The sequence below is a fragment of the Canis lupus genome, chromosome 30 (genome assembly GCF_003254725.2).
Source record: "Canis lupus dingo isolate Sandy chromosome 30, ASM325472v2, whole genome shotgun sequence".
Classification (NCBI taxonomy): Eukaryota; Metazoa; Chordata; class Mammalia; order Carnivora; family Canidae; genus Canis; species Canis lupus.
The window spans coordinates 32,346,404-32,364,739 of record NC_064272.1 but is presented as its reverse complement, the minus strand read 5'-3'; the positions used below and the strand labels follow the sequence as shown (position 1 = coordinate 32,364,739).

Here is an 18,336-nt window from a genome sequence, read left to right as displayed (position 1 = left end):
GAGCCTACTTAAAAAAGTACATTAATTTAAAAAAAAATGTAAAGGCACAGGTCCAGTCCTCTGACAAGAGAAAACAGAAAATAGGGATCCCTGGGTGGCGCAGCGGTTTGGCGCCTGCCTTTGACCCAGGGCGCGATCCTGGGGACCCGGGATCGAATCCCACGTCAGGCTCCCGGTGCATGGAGCCTGCTTCTCCCCCTCTGCCTGTCTCTGCTTCTCTCTCTCTCTCTCTCTCTGTGTGACTATCATAAATAAATAAAAATTAAAAAAAAAAGAAACCTTAAAAAAAAAAAAGAGAGAAAACAGAAAATAAAAGGGAGAATATTACTAAAGGATTAGTTACAAAACAATTTCCTAGAAGAACAGGTGTCTCCAGATTGTGCCATCAAGTACCTTAGCACAATGACTAAAATATACCCATATGAAGGCATTTCATCATGAAGTTTGAGCACACCAGGAATAAAGATCCTAAAACCTCCAGACAGGTCGCATGTAAAGGTTCAAGAATGAAATGGCACACTGTACCATGTACAATGCGGAACTCATCTTTATGTTACAAAAGGCAAAGATATACAATAGAAAATGTCTGTTCTGTCCAAAATTCTAGAATACTTTAAATTGTCTAGTTTTCATTCAAGAGAAAAAAACTAGCCCTTAGAGAAAATTTTCTGAAAAGCTAAGATTTGTCAAAGATCTAACAGTAAACTTTCAGTAAGATCATTATTAAAGTTCAACCTTAACTTTATTTAAAGTGCATTACTCCTAATAGATTTTGGTTAATTTAGCCTGGCAAAATACTAATCTAAAAATGAAAGATCCTTTTTTAAAACCATGGATCAGGCAAGAAGGGAGGTGGGCAGGGGCCAGGCATCTGGGATAGGAAGGACAGAAAAATCTCAGAACAAAAGACTATTCTAGCATGTTTTTCAAAAGACTTAAGTTATGGTAAAATTTTTTTTTTTTTTACCAATCTAAAGTATTCTAATGTGAAAGTTGAGGAGAAATAATCTTAAATATAATAATTCAGAAATATAAGGTTTCAAAATTAAACTGTACACATCAACCACACATGGCCCTACTACTAGTCTTAAGCAGAGAATTATGATACAAGATAGTATGTGTCTGTCTCTCCATCATATGGAATTCCTTTCTAACAGAAATTGTTCTAATTATCCCTCTATATACTGATGACTAGCACAATACCAGACACACAGCATACACTCAAATATTTACTGAATAAATAAATAAGTGTATGAGAAGGCCTAATCATATGTGAAGTAAAATAAGTTATCTTTAACCTTGTTTTTAATGAGCTATGTTAAGACTATAAAAGGGAAAACATTAATGCAATTAATAAAACATCAAACAATTTTTAAATCAACTAAAAAGGGGCACCTGGGTGGTTCAGTGGTTGAGCATCTGCCTTTGGCTCAGGCTGTGATCCCAGGGTCCTGGGATTGAGTCCCACATCAGACTCCCTGTAGGGAGCCTGCTTCTCTCTCTGCCTAAGCTTCTGCCTCTCTCTGTGTGTCTCTCATGAATAAATAAATAATTTTTTAAATAAATAAATAAAATAAATCAAGTGAAAAAATTATTTTTATATTCATAAGGTATTACTTTTTCAATCAAATATCCTAAATCCATAGCTAATTAATAACAGCTTAACTATTTGCACTTCACATCAATATCAATTTTTTCCCTGATTAACTTTATTTGCAGAATTACATTCAATGGAGGATATGCCCCTTGAATTCCAACAGCATTCACTGCATCCTCAGCACCACAACCCCCACCATACAAACACAACATCAAGCTCAGACCCCATTCCTTCAAATGGATTATGAGTTAGGATGACAAGACATTTGAACATCAAAAATTGGGCCACTTTTACTAAAGCTACAAATAAAACTGGAAACTGTAAGCAAAACAAAATGTTCAGTATCACTCTCCCCACTCAACAGAATCACCTGTTAAGATCAGATTCCAGAAAATAACTCAGTACAGTATGAAGTGTTTACCTGAAAGAAAATATGTTCTAGACGATTACAACCAACCTATAAGTAGCAAAGCTGAAAACTACTCAACCCAACTATTCAAGAGGCACAGCACATTTTTAAATGCAAACAATGCTAATTACAAGTGAGTCTTACTAATATCCTTTCCATTGGGCATAGGAGGGTTGCCACATGGAAAAGCTTTTTTTATTCATGAGAAACACAGAGAAAGAGGCAGAGACAGGCAGAGAGAGAAGCATACCCCATGTAGGGAGCCCGACGTGGGACTCGATCCCAGGTCTCCAGCATTGTGCCCTGGGCTGAAGGTGACGCTAAACTGCTGAGCCACCCAGGCTGCCTGGAAAAGCTTTTCTTTTTAATTTAATTTTTTTAAGTAAGCTCCATTCCCAACATGGGGCTTGAGCTCACAACCCTGGGATCAAAGGCCACACGCTCCACTGAATGAGCCAGCCAGACACCCCAGAAAAACTTAACATAGTTGCCACAAAAACCAAGAAGTAACTTTTTAAAAATAGTATGGAATTAAGGGTTATTAACTTTTAACTCTGCCTGCTTCTCACTAGTAATTGCACTATTTCTAGGATTACTATTTAAATTTAGGAGTGAAAAATAATGGCAATTCTAAAATTCATGTTTTTCCCCAAATAGGATTCAATTACATAAAAAAATGCCATACTTAAAAATATCTTTCACCTTTAAGACTTTATTTTAAAATCACAGGTTAGAATAACTTTTAAACAAAAATCTTTGTTTTCCAATATTACCTTGATACCCAGGGTTTAGAAGCTTGAAAAATACACAGGCTGAAGCTTTTCAAATACAACCCTAAAAAAAGGTAAAAAGAAACTACAAAAGCATTCAGAGTTTTATAATCTCTAGGTTCCACTTCAATCCTACAAGAGGGAAAGAAGAAAACAAATAGGTTGAATGCAAACCAATCATCTTGGATATTTGGAAAGGGCTAGTAAGATCAGCTGAAGAGGAAATTATTGGCTAAAATAGGTTAGGGGACATCTGTATGGATTTTTCATTTATCCAAGCTATTTCTATCCCCCACTTCAGAAAAAAAGCCAATCAAGGGTTGAGACATAACCTTGAGAAAATAAAAAGGTTTTTTTTTTTTTTTTCTTTTTAAAGATCTTATTTATTTACTCGAGAGACAGAGAGGGAAGGCAGAGACACAGGCAGAGGGAGAAGCAGGCACTCCTCGCAGAGCCGGATGTGGGACTCGATCCTAGAACTCCAGGATCATGGCCTGAGTCAAAGGCAGACACTCAACCACTGAGCCACCCAGGCATCCCGAAAAAATAAAAAGTTACACAATTCCCACAACGGTACTGATTTAAAGCATCTAAGACTCGAGTCATTCAATGCAATGCAAAGCAAACCATCAGTACTTTTAATACAGAGATGCAGGATACAATTAAACAGTTTCTGCAAAACTTGCCTTGTAAATGGGATCACTGTTATCTATAAGCAAGCTATTTTTCCTTTTAAGTAATAAAAAAAAATGCCATGGGTGAGGTGAAAGGGATAGTCTCATTTTAAGCTATAGACTCTTATAATGTAAATCTCACATAAACAGGGACAGCCAGGGTGGCTCAGCAGTTTAGTGCCACCTTCAGCCCAGGGCCTGATCCTGGAGACTGGGAATCGAGTCCCACATCGGGTTCGCTGCATGGAGCCTGCTTCTCCCTCTACCTTGTCTCTGCCTCTCTCCCTCTCTCTCTGTGTCTCTGCCTCTCTCCCTCTCTCTCTCTCTCTCTCTCTGTGTGTCTCTCATGAATAAATAAGTAAAATCTTTTTTTAAAAAATCTTATATAAACAGCATTCAGGTTTTCAAAGTTTTTGCCCTCTGGACTCTCATAGTCTAGAAAATGGAGGATCAAGAAAACTTTGTTGATTAAATCTATCTATACTGGGGCACCAGGGTGGCTGAGTTGGTGAAGCATCTGACTCTTGGTTCCATCAGTCCCCGCCCACTGGGCTCGGAGCTCAACAGGGAGTCTACTTGAGATTCTCTCTCCCTCTCCTTTTGCCCCTCCCCCCATGCTCTCTCTCCCTTTCAAATAAATCTTTAAAGAAATCTATCTATATTTACTATATTAGAAATTAATACAGAATTTTTAAAGATTTATCATCATTTAAAAATAATTCATTATTTGTTAACATATTAATTTTAAAAACTATGTTCCAAGACAAAACCTTACTAGCAAGAAGACTGTCACTGTTTCACATTTTTGCAAACCACTTTAATTTCTGACTTAATAAAGACAGCCTGATTCTCATATCTGCTTCTGCATTTAATCTGCTCCATTGTTGTTCTAACTGCACTGTTGTTTTGAGATTGTTCTGACTGAAGTACATGAGGAAAATTCAGCCTCATACAGGTATGTAGTTGGAAAAAGATAATACTTTGATAGCCTTTTCAAGTAACTGTGGACATTCTTTGATCCTTCACCAAAACTCAACAAGCAGCAGTTTCTTAAAGGCTGCCATAATATGGAATCTGAAACCGTATCAGTGAACACTTCCTACTCTGATTTACTGAAATGCATTGGTCTATCTTCCATTTCCAATGGATCTTTTTACCTATGCATGATTTTATAATACCATGCATTATTTAGAAAGCATTGCTTCACTGAGTTACACAGTTCTTCCAAATGTTGACACTTTCAATATATTGCATTCATTAGTACCACCACTGATCTTATCAAAAAGTACTGGGAAGCTGTCAAACTCACAGTAGCAAATACAAGTATTCCAAAATTCCATTTTTGCTTGAAAGCTTGAATTTTATCATCAGCAACAAATACTGTCAGTTGTTTTTCTTGCAGAGAAAAATGTCTGCTGAATATCCAAGTCTATATAACCACACTTTGTCAGCCAGTCTTTCAAGTAAAAATGGTATTCCATTAAAAAAGCAGCTAGTTTGCCCCAACTCAGGCTGCAAAAAAAAGTCTTTTCTTTGAATTAACCATCAGATTTGGTACTCAGTAAAAGTGCTTTTACAGGTACTTTCTATTTCATGGCACAAAATATATTTTCAAACAGACTCAAGGATTGAGACATAATCAAATTAATATGGTGGTGTTTTTTTTGTTTTTTTTTTTTTTTTTTTTGCTTAATTAAGGATACTATGTATAACTGGCATTTATTTTTTAATTCCAAATGGGTGGTGACGTACTAAGCTAGTACAGTTTAGTGCCACTGCCTTAATTCATGCTAAGGCACCAGCAATTTTACCCATCACTGATTCTGCAAATGCAATACAACAAACAATGCCTTACTACTATTAGAACAATAGTTTTGGCCTGGACAACCCCAAGAAAGAGCCGAGAAAACCACCAGAGGTCTAGAAAATGGACTTTGAGAACCACTGTAATAGCTGATGCCCTACTTGTATGATTTTAAAAAATAATAATTTTTAAATAAATGTTCCATTATAACAAGAATGTTTAAATACATTTAATACACAGAGATAGACTAAGACCGCTGATAGCCTGGTACCTCAGAGCTAGAACTCAAAAATAATGAATGACAGAATGTGACAGATAACTTCTCGAATAAAACTATTGCCAAGTACCTACCATAAGCTAGGTGTCTCTACATTCCCTTTCTTGGGTAACTTATAGACCCTAGAGACCAGAATGATAATTTTAATATAAGAGAAAAATATTTATCCTGAAATCTTTCAGATTTTTTTTAAGATGAGACCTACATGACTGCAAGAAAAAGTCTTAAAATTCACCATAAAGCACAAGATAGCATGTTAAATTCTATTTTAAGCACTATGCCATGAAGCTAAAAACAGGCTTGCTCACATTCAGAAACCCAAATACAAAATGAACTGCTTTGGCTGTGCACTACCAGAATCCCATAAAGAGCCTACATTCCATTTCTCCTCAAGCCAAACAACATTTACCTGTTCTAATTTTTATTCCTATTTTTCAGTGCAACTCCAATGCTAAAACCATAGACAAAACATTAAATGTGGCAACTATTTAAATAAAGCAACAGTATAACAAAACCTTCAAAACAAGAACTTTTAGACATATACACATAAATTCAAGACGTAAACCTCTATAAATATACACATAAAATATGTGCACTGTTAAAAAAGAATGAAAAACAATCTCATTTTGGGATATGGCATGGAAAGATCTTCAATATATACTATTAATTGAAAAAAGCAAGTCACAGGATATTAGGTATAGTATCATCCCATTTATGTTTTTAGAATATATATTTATGTATATGTACGTTCATTTAGTAACACTGAGTTCCTTCTCTATGCTCAGTCTGCTCCCAATATAGATATACACATACAATTACAAATATGACACAGGCACAGATAAATGCCCACACAAAGAAATATGAATAGGTCAGACACACAAGACTATGTATTCTAGGATTTCATATATGTGAAATGCCCAAAATAGGCAAATCTACAGAGACCAAAAGCAGACTTGCAGCTGCCTCAGGGTGAAATGAGTTGTGGGCAATCGGGATAATAGCTGAAAAGTACAGAATTTCTTTTGGGGTAAGGAAAATATTCTAAAATTGATTATGTTAAAAAAATAAAATAAAATAAAATAGATTATGTTGATGGTTGCACAACTTTGTAAATGATTAAAAACCAGTTAATTGTGTACTTTAAATAGATGAACTGTATGATATACCTCAAAAAAGCTGTTATGCTCCCCACCCCCAAAAAAGAAGATATCAGAGTGATTGCCCTTGGGGGAAGGGAAGGTTGAAGATGACGAAGGTCTTTAAATCTGTACTCTATTTACTGCCATATCACTACACTAAGAAATGTATTCACTTATTATCTATATAACTTAAAGAAATATAAAAGACAAACCTAAATCAGTCTTTCATAATTTATTTCAGATTTAACATTATTCAAGTTCATCTACAAAGCAGCCATGAAAAAAAATGTGAAGATGTGAACATTTACAATTTAGACTGTCATACAGACATGTGCATCAGGCCCTTACTAACAGAAACAAATCTTGAACATAATTTGTTCATTCCACAAATATATCTTAAGCATCTACTTTGCCCACAGGATAGGAATGGGGGAAAATGAAGTGGTCTACAAAGCAGTACACCAGTCAACAAAAAAGAAGCAAACTAACAGCTCTGGCTTTAAGTTGAGGACTTTCGCCACAGTGAAGACGACAAAAGACACACAAAGTGGACTGGGATCACACTACAGAAAACCCTGAATACCTGAGAGCTAAGACTTTATACTGTTTTCGATGGAAAGCTATTGGAGTGACAGGATGAAAAGAATGTTTTAGGAAAATTAACCTGGCAACAAAAGGGGGGAAACTGAAAGCAAAGAAGAATAGCAGGAAAGGTAAGGAGATGAAGTTTTAAAAAATAGAAACATTTGCAACAATCTCTTGAGAGTTACTGATATTTCAAAATTATTAATGTTCAAAGGGTTTATATTTATTTTGTTTGATCTAAGGTGAAACAGAAAAGGCAAAAAGGTAGTTTCATTTTGCTGAGTTCTAGAAATCCATTGCAAAGAATGAAGTTTTACCAGTTAATTCTGAAGGGAGGAAGAGTTTCGGGGGCTATCATTTCATGTGATACCACTTAAACCAAAAGTAGAAGGAATCAAAAGTAATGAGAGTTCCACAGTTTTTAACATGGAAGGGGAAGTATAATCACAAACATTTTAGTAAGAGTAGCAAAAAGTACACAGCAATTAGGAAATTGATAATATAACTACATACCTAACTTTTCTTTATCACCTATTTTTTTAAATCCTATTCATAAAACTTGTTACATAAATTCGAGTTTACATGAGGACTAAATCTGACATGTCAAATTTAGAGTTTGATCATCTTCACCCCCTTAATCTCATCAACTGTTCCTTCCACAGTGCAGTACTTTCCAGATGTTGCACAAATATTCTTAACTGACATATCCATTTATTGATTTAAACCCATAAAGGCTCACATATGCACTTATTAGTCGATTTAACCCTTAAAAATGCCTTCTTAAAATAGAAAAATATTTTCATTGCCTCTGTAACCTCTTTTCTATAACAGCTTCAACAATGTTACCTACCAAACTACTACTCTGGCAACATTTAGTTTTGAGGAAAAAAAGATATGAGTAAGGCAAATTCATTTCCACTTTATATTAATGCTCGGCACTGCTTTACTTAAAACGTCAGTTAAAAACAGATGCACATCTAAACAAGGCACATAAACTTCCAATATTTGATTACTATGATACTATTTCCAAAATCAAACATACTTGAAATAAGTTATAATTGCTGTTTCATAGTTTATCTCATGCTTTATCAAATGTTCTGATTCATAAACAATGTTTTCTTATATTTTATAGAATATATCTCTGCCATCACTTAATAATCTTATCTGATAGGTTTATAGAAACAGAAACAAAGGTACAGACAACGAACAAAGCAAGAATTTATTTCACTCACAACACTTGATCTAATCAAACTACCATTAGCACTGCTCCCTCAAGCACAGAAAAAGTTCTGTCATATCAATGTATTTTGTTAGAATAAGACATTTGCAAACTTTTATACCAGGCTGTCAAGACATTGTTTAAAATAGCAAAAAGTAGAAATACTCTAATTGTCCAAGGATAAGGGACTAGCTGAGTAAACTACAATGTTACCTTTCAAATGATCACACAGACCTATATTTACTAACGTGTAAAGACAGCCATGAAAATAAGCAGATTACAAATAAAAGTGTGATCTCTTTTTGTGATGAACATACATACACATATGCTCACGGAGAGAAAATCTAAATGGACAGATATCCATATGTTAACCATGATATTTCTAAGTGCTGGGATTACAGGTGTTTATCTTTCTGCTTATTTTTCAGTATTCTCTGAAATTCTCAAGGCAAAATGACATTTGCAAGAATTAACATCTATGATTCCAACTAACAAGCTCCAAAATCTTCCTTGCAAAAAAGCCCAAGGAATATCCAAAAATACCCTGGCATAGCAAGAGGGAAAGTATTAGCAACAACATAACTAGAATTCTTTGTAAGCTGGGCACCCTGGAGGGCTCCAGGACAGACATGGCACCTTTACAGCAACCTATACAGTACAGGGTTTGAAATCACAAGACCTAGGTTCAAGTCTCCGCCACTTTTATTTGTATGACCTCGGGCTAGTCACTTACTGTTTCTGGGCTCACTTCATCAATAAAAGAGAGATATGACCTGCCTTCCCACCTCAAAGAACTGTTGGAAAGATCACATGAGATAATGTGATCCATTATGAACTGCAAAGTACCTTGTAAAAATAAGATATTATTCATTCAAATATGAAAAAAGAAAAAGAAAAAGGTGCTTAATGCTGGAGCAAAATACTTCAGAAAGCACTACAATCAATTCTATAACATGATGAACCAAGGGTTTTGTTTTCAAAGGCCAGATCTTATCATAAACACCTAGTTTTCCAGAAACTCAGATACTTCTTCCCAGTTCCCACTAAAACCATGAGCCACTTTATTTTCTTTATCCCCAGTTACCACCAAGAAAGGGTACAAATTACACTGAACTCAAAAAGCTTCAGCAAGAACCCTGGAGCAGCATGTTGATAGAGTTCATCAGGAGAAACCCAAGGTTAATCAGCTATGGACTCACCACTAAGCACTATTGCAATCCACAGTGGTTACAAGAGAGTCTTTGAGGAGAAAGACAATACAGTGACCCAAGAGAAAATTGTAGATGAAAAAGCAGTATTTTAAAACAATTATATAAAATACTTAAAAACTAAAGTGTTTATAAATTGTTTTTAAATACTGTTCATAAAAATGGTGACTTAAAGCTATCTAAATGGGGTACTTGACACCAAACCAAATTAGGGAGTTTCAAATCAAATTCAGGAATAGACTGTCAGGTTTATTTCCTTCTATCTGAAATAAAAGCAGACGAATCATACCACAAAGATCAAAATTAAGTGGCTATTTCTTGCAAATTAAGAAACAGAATATGACAACAGAATTTACTGACATGCTTATACTTTTAAAAGTATATAGTTTTAAAAGTATGGCTTCTCTTCCCACTGAATTCCATTATTTTACACCATTAAAATGATGAACTTCTTCCTCCCCACCCCCCTTCCTCCTATGAGTTAAAAGGGCAATATAACTTAATTTGAGTTTTAATGTAAAAAAATTATAATAAAAAAAGTACTTTGGGGTGCCTAGGTGGCTCGGTTAAGAATCCAACTCTTGATCTCAGCTCAGGTCATCATCTTAGGGTTGTGAGATCAAGCCCTCAAGTTCCACTCCCCAAGGCCCCCTCCCCTGAAACTCCAGGCTCAGCCAGGAGTTAGCTTGAGATTCTCTTCCTCCCCCTCTACCCCTCCCTCAACTCCCCCTTTGGCGTGTGCATGCACTCTTTCTCTCTCTCTCAAATAAATAAAACTTTTTTTTTTAAGTACTTTAAGAGGAACTACATGAAGCTATCAGATTATTAACTTCAAGATTGTCTGGCCATCATACCCTCCTGCTTTTTTAAGTTCCTAAAGATAATAAAATGTTCACTCTCTACATTCTTACAGATGTCATTTATGGGTATTCCCCTAATGAAAATTTAAACCTTTCATAAACAAATGTGCACAGAGAATTCTTTTTGATATGTATGACTCACAATCTAATTTTTATTGGCAGTATCTTCAAGTGTTGCAGCTTGCACTATTCCTACAGGAGATACAGATCTATTTTTCCCATCTGATCTTCGTAGATCTGCTATAGATTTAAAAGGACTCACTAAAATAGGCCGTGAGGAAAATAATTATGAATACAATCAACAGCAAGATGAAATGTGGGTTGTGCATTAAGATAACAAAAAAGTTACTGTATTTACTCAAAACCTCATAGTTGGAAATTCATTCTAAGTACTGCAGTTTTACCTAAAACTGAAAAATCTGGGTTTTTCTTATTCTGACTTTTCCTATCTAATTAAGAATAAATGCTATTTACTCCCAAAACAAAAAAACAAAAACCTTCAGAAAATATAATTTCCATAAGGAGGATCTTCCAAAAGCTTACTGCACAGGAAATTATATACACACATTCTCAGATAACTATGGTAGGCGTTCCTAAGATCATCTACCCCCTTCAAAAACAACAACGGAAAAAAAAAAAAGAACAGCAAATCTAACCACAATCAAGTACTAAAGTTTTTAACACAGCTATCACCAACTAAACAATTTATCACAGCTTTTAAAAGTATTGGGCACACACAATGACAAACTAGTTTGTCAAAACAGTTCTTATAATCCGAAAAAAACTGTACTACATGAACACAAGAGCAGTTTTTCCTCTGGGGAAAAAACTCAAGTAGATTTTTGAGAGCAAAAAGGGAGACCATATTTTAGAAAAATAACGTTCCCTCCCCCCCCCCCAAGTGTTTAGCATTTATCTGATACAGGCTCATTTTTGTAAAGAGAAACTTTACCTAACAAGACTCACACCAGGGATCTGATCTATCCCCAAAGGCAGTTTCTTAAAATGAGAAAGAACAAAGGAGGAAATCTCCCAGCATGTGCTTTCCATACCAGTTTCTTTGGACAGCATCAAGAGTGACAATATAACCGGCACAAGCTTTTCAGCTTTATTCTGTGGCCCATGTATAACAGAACTGATTAGCTATCATTCAAAAGGATTCCAAATAAGATAAATATTAGAAGGCAAAGATCACAGCAACATTGTGACTACAATGAGTGAAACTATAGAAAACATGTATCTTAAAGTTGTGTACTTTATATTTCAAGAGTCCATGATCTCAAAATATTTCAATGGCTGAGGCTTTTTCATTGCACTCAATAGTTTGAAAGTGGGGAGAGGAAAAAAAAAAAAAGAAAAACTCGAAACCAACCCTTCCAAATCTGCTCTCTCTTCAATTAATGTGTAATGAGAAGTAAATTTTTAAAAAGAATGACATTCAAAGCCAGCGCCTTAATATACAAATGTTGGAATGTCAACATTGCAAAAAAAAAAAAAAAAAAAAAAATCATTGAGGAAGCCCATCCTTCAGCTAAGCTTTCCACGGAAAAACTCCAGAAACAAACCTGGTGTTTGCCTGTTTGAGAAGCTGTCGTTTCGGGAGCACGGAGAGAAAAAAAAAAAAATTTTTAAGACGATTTTTATTAATTTGAGGCCGAGGACCCTCCCCGGAGATTTACAACTGTAGATCCCAATCGCCACTCTGACAGGGATGTCAGTGCCCTGGGTCGAGCTGGGACCGGCTGCTGGGTTCACACACACACACACACACACACACACACACACACAGGAAGCCAGGGAGAGGGGACCTATCGCGTTCAGAGCCTCGACATCGTACGCGTTAGTTAAAACTGCCTGCTACTAAACCAAAATTATTCAAGCGGAGCCCCATTTGTCACGATCCAATCATAAGGGTTCCACCCCCCTCCCCCCTGCAGCTCGTGTAGTGGTCTGTCTGCCTCGGTAAAGAAGCCACCATCATCAGGTAAAGAAGGCTGGGGTGGGAGCAAAAGCAGGGGGTGGGGGGTGGAGAGAGGGGAGGGGGGGGACACCCTTTCATCCAAATTCCGCGAGGCGTGAGCCATTCGGTACAGTTGGGAGGGACGGAGGCAACGTTCTATTTATTGGGGGTTGAAGTAGGATGAGGGAAGGAATTCCGTCCAAATCAACATGGCCAGCGAGATGTCCCTACAAACAAAAGGCAACGGGGGGATATAAACACGAACCATTCACCTCCATCAGCTATAGCATCGCCATCATGGTGTGTGTGTGCAGAGACCCCCCCCAACCCCCCTGCAAAGGCTCCTCTCTCACCCTCCACACCAGCCAAAGGGGAGAGGAGCGCCAGGAGGGGGGAGACGCAGCCGCTTCCCACCACCGCTGGCAGATACACACCCTGCGAGGGGGGGCGGTCCTGCCCCCCCTCCCCGCCCCGGGGGTCCGGAATCAGAAAGTAACGTCCCGCCCAGAGCGATCCCGCACCCATCACCAGCATCGCGGGCACCACCGGCACCACCAGCACCGCCCCCGGGCCGAACCCCAACGCCGGTCCGGGGCTCACGAAACTTTCCGGGAGCTTCTCCCCCCGCCCCGCCGCGTCCCCGCCCCGCAGCCCCAGCATCGCGCTGCCCACGAGCGGGGACCCCGGGCGCCTCCTGACAGGCGGGCGGGGAGAGCCGGTCCGGGGCGGCGGGAGCGGGGGCGGGGGCGGGGGGGGGCGCCACGGAGGGGAGGGGCGGGGCGCGGCGGCCGGAGGCAAGTTCCCGGGGGTCCGCGGAGAGCTCCTGACAGCAGCCCGGGACCGCAGGGGAGGAAGAGGAAGCGGCGGCGGGGAGCTTTCCCAATCCCCCCCTGCCCCAGCCCCCGTTCCCCGTGGGGGCGGGGAGGCCGGGGGGAGGCGAGGAAGCCGAGCCCCGGGGGCAGCCGAGGCGCCCACCGCCCGACGCGCAGGCTCTTCCCCCGCCGCCCCCGCCGGAGGCGCCCACAACAATAACACGCCGGGGACGACCCGTCAGCGCCCCCGAGGCACCCGGGGCCCGCGGCCCGCCGCTGCCGGGCCCCCCTCAGCTGCGGCCGGGCGCGCCGCTCCTGCCTACAACTCCAGGCCCGGGTGGAGTCCGCCCCGAGCGGCCCCCACGGCCGGACCCATCCCCCCCGGCGCCGCTGGTGCCGTCTCCGCGGCCGAATATTAGAAGTGAATTCGAGCTGCGCTTTACCTTTAGTTCCGCACTGTCCGCCATCTTGCGTCTGTCAGCGCAAGCGCACTGAACCTCGCCGGGGGCCGCCGCTAGACCCGCCCCCCCGGCCGGCCTGGCCCCGCCCAGGCCCCGCCCAGGCCCCGCCCCTCTCGCCCCGCCCCGCCCCCGGCCCCCGGCGCTCGCAGCCCCGCCCCGGGCACGTACAGCAGCGAGACCCGCACGTACCATTTAAATAAAGGCGCCAAGCGAGGAGGTTTGACAGTTACTCCCCCCTGGACCTCCCCGCCCCCCATCCTCGCCGGGCTAGCGCCTCCGGGGAAAGCCGGAGCGGGGGGGCGGGGGGGGTGCGGGCCAGAGCCCCGCCTCTCCGTGGCCTGCAGAACCCTTCTTGCAAAGCTTGGATGCCTGCAGTCCCAGAAACCATAACGGCCCCCTCGCCTCCCCCCTCCTCCGCCTCCCCCCTCCCCCCCCGGCGCAGCCAGCGAGTCCTTTTCAGCACCTGCTACCTGTGAGGCCACGCGTGCGCTAAAAATAATCCGTTACGTTTGCAGATCGCTGGATGAAGCATTTCCAGATTTCTTAGCTCAGATGTTCCTCATGACGGCGCGGTGAGGTGGGCAGAGGAGACGTTACAATCCCCGTGGCATCCTACGTAGTCAGAAATGAGAGCTCAGGGAAGGGGAAAAGTGAGTGGCCCAAACACTTTGACAGCGGTGACCCGGAGACAAAATTTCATAGACGTTCGTTCATTTAACTCTGTTTCAACGAGTGATGATTCACTGATTATGTACCAGTCCTGTTTCTTTGTGAATACATCGGGGAAATTTAAAAAAAAAAAAAAAAAAGAGTCCCCGCCCTCCTGTATGTAGCTCTCTACTGGAGGAACAGACAAGTGCACCGATAAAAGATACAATTACAAATGGTGAGGAGTACCGGAAAAGAGCTAAAAAGGTCCAGGGAGAAAAAAGCGGTTGGAAGGAGATGTGCTTGATACCGGGAGGGCTTTCTCCAATATTTTGACGTTTGAGCCGATGTGATGAATTATTTCACACCTTTTCCTCGCTACTGAAAGCTTCCCAACCTCCACTCTTTGCTCTCAATTTTTGCTTCATTCCTCATGGAAAAAAATTAAAAGATATAACAGCCATGAACTCCCTTATCTTCTCACCATCAAAACTATTATTACAGACATAGTAACATTTGGGTTACTATGAATGAAGTGTCCTTGCGCCTATGAATGCCAGTCCCTCTACCAGTGACCTGGATTCCTTTCCCTCCCACATTCCTAAAAACTTTACTCCTACAATCACCTCGCCCTCCAGCATCATAACTTTTTCCCCTATTAGATTACTTCTATCAGGATACAAACATACTGAAATTCCTCCCATCTAAAACAAACCTCCCTTGACTCCAAAATCTCCTCCAGAACTGCCCTATTTCTCCCTCTTCAGTGCATAAATTCTCAGGTTTTTCAAGATCTCCCAACAGTGATTGTTCTCCTTTCCTCATTCCCTTCTCCTACCACATTCCCTTCTCAGCCCACTCCGATCCAGCCTTGACTTCTCTCATCGAGATCACTTATCAAGATTATTAATAATCTCTGTTTCCAAAACCACCTGTCAATTCTGTATTATCTAAAATGACCTCACAGCAGAACTGCAATAACTAAATAAATCTTAAAAAAAAAAAAAAATGGATGGGAGCTGGTCACTGGAAAGACTAAACATTGGGCACCTGGGTGGCTCAGTCGGTTAAGCATCTGCCTTCAGCTCAGGTTATGATCTGAGAGTCTTAGAATCAAATCTCACATGAGGCTCCCTGCTCAGTGGGGAGTCTGCTTCTCCCTCTCCTTCTACCCCTCCCCCCTGCTCATGTTCTCTCTCAAATAAATAAAATCAAAAAAAAAAAAAAAAGAAAGAAAGAAAGACTAAAGTGATTAGAGGGAGGTTAGTAGATACATGGAAGTACTAGGAAATGGGCGCCAAGAGAGAGCAGAGAAGCTCTGCATTCCCGCCCTTCATGCATTACCCTATGCATCTCTTTCACTTAGCTGTTCCTGAGTTATTTCCTATATATTAAACTGGTAGGGGGCACCTGGGTAGCTCAGATGATTAAGCATCTGCCTTTGGCTCAGGTCATGATCTCAAGGTCCTGGGATCGAGTCCTGTATTGGGCTCCCTGCTCAGTGGGGAACCTTCTTCTCCTTCTCCATCTGTCTCTCCCCCTGCTCATGTTCTCTCTCTGTCTGAAATGAATAAATAAAATATTTTAAAATAATAATGATAATAATAATAATAAAGTGGTAAATGTAAGTAAAATGTTTTCCTGAGTTTTGTGAGTCCATTCTAATAGATAATCAAAACTGAGCAGAAATTATAGGAATTCTCAAATTTGGTAGGTCAGAAGTTCAAGTGGCCCATGAGACTGGCAACTGGTATCTGAAGTAGGAGCAGTCTTGTGGAACTGAGCCCTTAACCTGTGGGATCTCAACTTATCCCTGGAGTTGATGTCAAAACTGAATTATTGGATATTTAGTTGGTGTTAGAAGAATTGGTATGGAAAGATTTAGTGTCAGAACCTCAGAGTTTCTTTAATATATATATTTTTAAAACTACATTTTACATTTGTATTGGTAAAGACTAATGCAATCCAAGCAGAGTATGCTTATTTTTTTCTTCTGATTTTAAGGATTTAAAACATTTTTGTGGGCCCTAAAATGATTGTCCCACCAACATGTAAAAATTAACTTCGAATTAATCATAGACCTAAATATGAGTTAAAACTTTAAAACTCTTTGGGGTAAGTCTCTATAACCTTGAGTGAGAAGTAGCTTTCTTAGATAGGGATCACACACAAGTTTGTGGTAGGAATGGTATAGCCATTTTGGAAAAGAGTTTGGCCGTTCTTTGAAAACTGAAAAGGTACTCACCATACAACCCAACAACTCTTGGACATTTATCCCGGAGAAACAAAAACTTCTTTCCATGAAGGGAATTGTACAAGAATGTTCATAGCAGGGATCCTTGGGTGGTGCAGCGGTTTGGCGCCTGTCTTTGGCCCAGGGCGCGATCCTGGAGACCCGGGATCGAATCCCACGTCGGGCTCCCAGTGCATGGAGCCTGCTTCTCCCTCTGCCTATGTCTCTGCCTCTCTCGCTCTCTCTCTCTGTGACTATCATAAATAAATAAAAATTAAAAAAAAAAGAATGTTCATAGCAGCTTTATAAGAATCCCAAACCAGAAACTATCCAAATCTCCTTTAATGGGTAAATGGCTAAACAAACTGCAATACAGGTATCTTATGGAATACTACTTAGCAATTTAAAAACAAAAACAAAAACACACAACAACTTGGATAAACTTCATGGAAATTATACTGATTGAAAAAATAATAATCCCAAAAGGATGTCTATTATGTAACATTAATGAAATAACATAAATACAGAGATAGAGAATAGACTAGTGGTTGTCAAGGAATTAGGGATGGGGGGAAAGGGTGGTTCCTACCAATGTCAATTTCATGGTTTTGATATTACACTTTAGTTCCACAAAATATTAACTTCCAGGGAGACTGGGGAAAGGATGCATGTGACTTCCCTATACATTTCTTTGCAATCTCCTGTGAATCTACAATTACTTCAATACAAAAGTACACATTTTTTCATATATATATGTATATATGAATATGAATATCTAAAAAGTATACATGTATATAAATATTGAAGATACAATGTATCAAAATTGTGAGGAGAGGGATATCATCAAAATGGCAGAACTGACAGCTCTAAACCCCCATACCTCCATGGAAACTTTAAAAAATAACCAGCAACTGTCAGACCAACTTTGTCAGAATTCTGGAAAACAGTCAACCAAGTAAATGTTCAATCCAAAAAATAAAGTAAAATAAAATAAGACAACTTAAAAATGGCAAGAAAACTTTATGATACTTTCATTTATCCCTGCCCTACTCTATCTATGACTTGGCCACCGCAGCCCACCTTCCTAGGATGGAGCTCTAGTCCCTGGAAATCATTGTTTTCATCTGTTCTAATCTTCCTGGAAGCCAGCTGAAGGACTAATGCAAGGCTTATCTCTCTTTTGCTTAACCAGCAGAAAAGCGGCAGACATTGCCTGAAAATACTGTAAGGTAAATAAACAACCTGCAACTGCCTGGGGACGAAGGTTACCATTGGTACCTAAATAGACCACCTAAAGCCTGGGAGTAAAAGCTAAGGAGAGAAGTATACTGGGAATTTAGGTCATTCAAAATGAAAAGTGCTCATGAACACAGGGGCATTTAGAAGGCCATGTAACATGCCTGAGACAAGATGCATCTCAGGAAAGACCCCAAAAAGGCCTAAGATTCCAACATTGGCTGCTAAACATGTTAGTTGCAACCAGGAAGTGAAGGCTAAGAAAGAATTTCAAATGGCCTTGTTAAGTGTTAAAGAAATACTCCCACACAGAGCCAAACCACAAAGATTGGGAAAGGTGTTTTGTTTGTTTTTTTAAGTTGCCAGTGTTCAAGGAAATCTCAGTAAAAACAATGGCTGAACATAAGCTGAGTCTTCAATAATCAAGAACAGCAAATCCTGGAG

At 40.0% G+C, this 18,336-nt stretch overlaps 1 protein-coding gene and 1 long non-coding RNA gene across 5 annotated transcripts in view; one reads left to right on the top strand and one right to left on the bottom strand.

Moving 5' to 3' along the window:
• PIAS1 (protein inhibitor of activated STAT 1) overlaps positions 1-16,740 on the bottom strand; it is a 116,137-nt gene extending 99,397 nt beyond the window's left edge. For 2 of the 4 annotated variants that reach the window (XM_025472361.3, XM_049104106.1), the window contains exons 1-2: positions 13,024-13,177; positions 12,108-12,130 (exon numbers count right to left, since the gene is read on the bottom strand). In XM_025472361.3, coding sequence (XP_025328146.3) covers positions 12,108-12,130; positions 13,024-13,162 — 162 coding nt within the window. In that variant the 5' untranslated portion in view covers positions 13,163-13,177. Of the gene's footprint in view, positions 1-12,107; positions 12,131-13,023; positions 13,178-13,757; positions 13,864-16,668 lie in introns of those variants that run through there. The other 2 variants (XM_025472362.3, XM_025472364.3) reach the window with 2 other exon arrangements.
• Positions 12,590-15,663, top strand: LOC112675700 (uncharacterized). Its single transcript, XR_003146005.3, has 2 exons — positions 12,590-12,802; positions 14,291-15,663. It is a non-coding gene; the product is annotated as an uncharacterized LOC112675700 (long non-coding RNA).
• Positions 16,741-18,336: the final 1,596 nt, after the last annotated feature.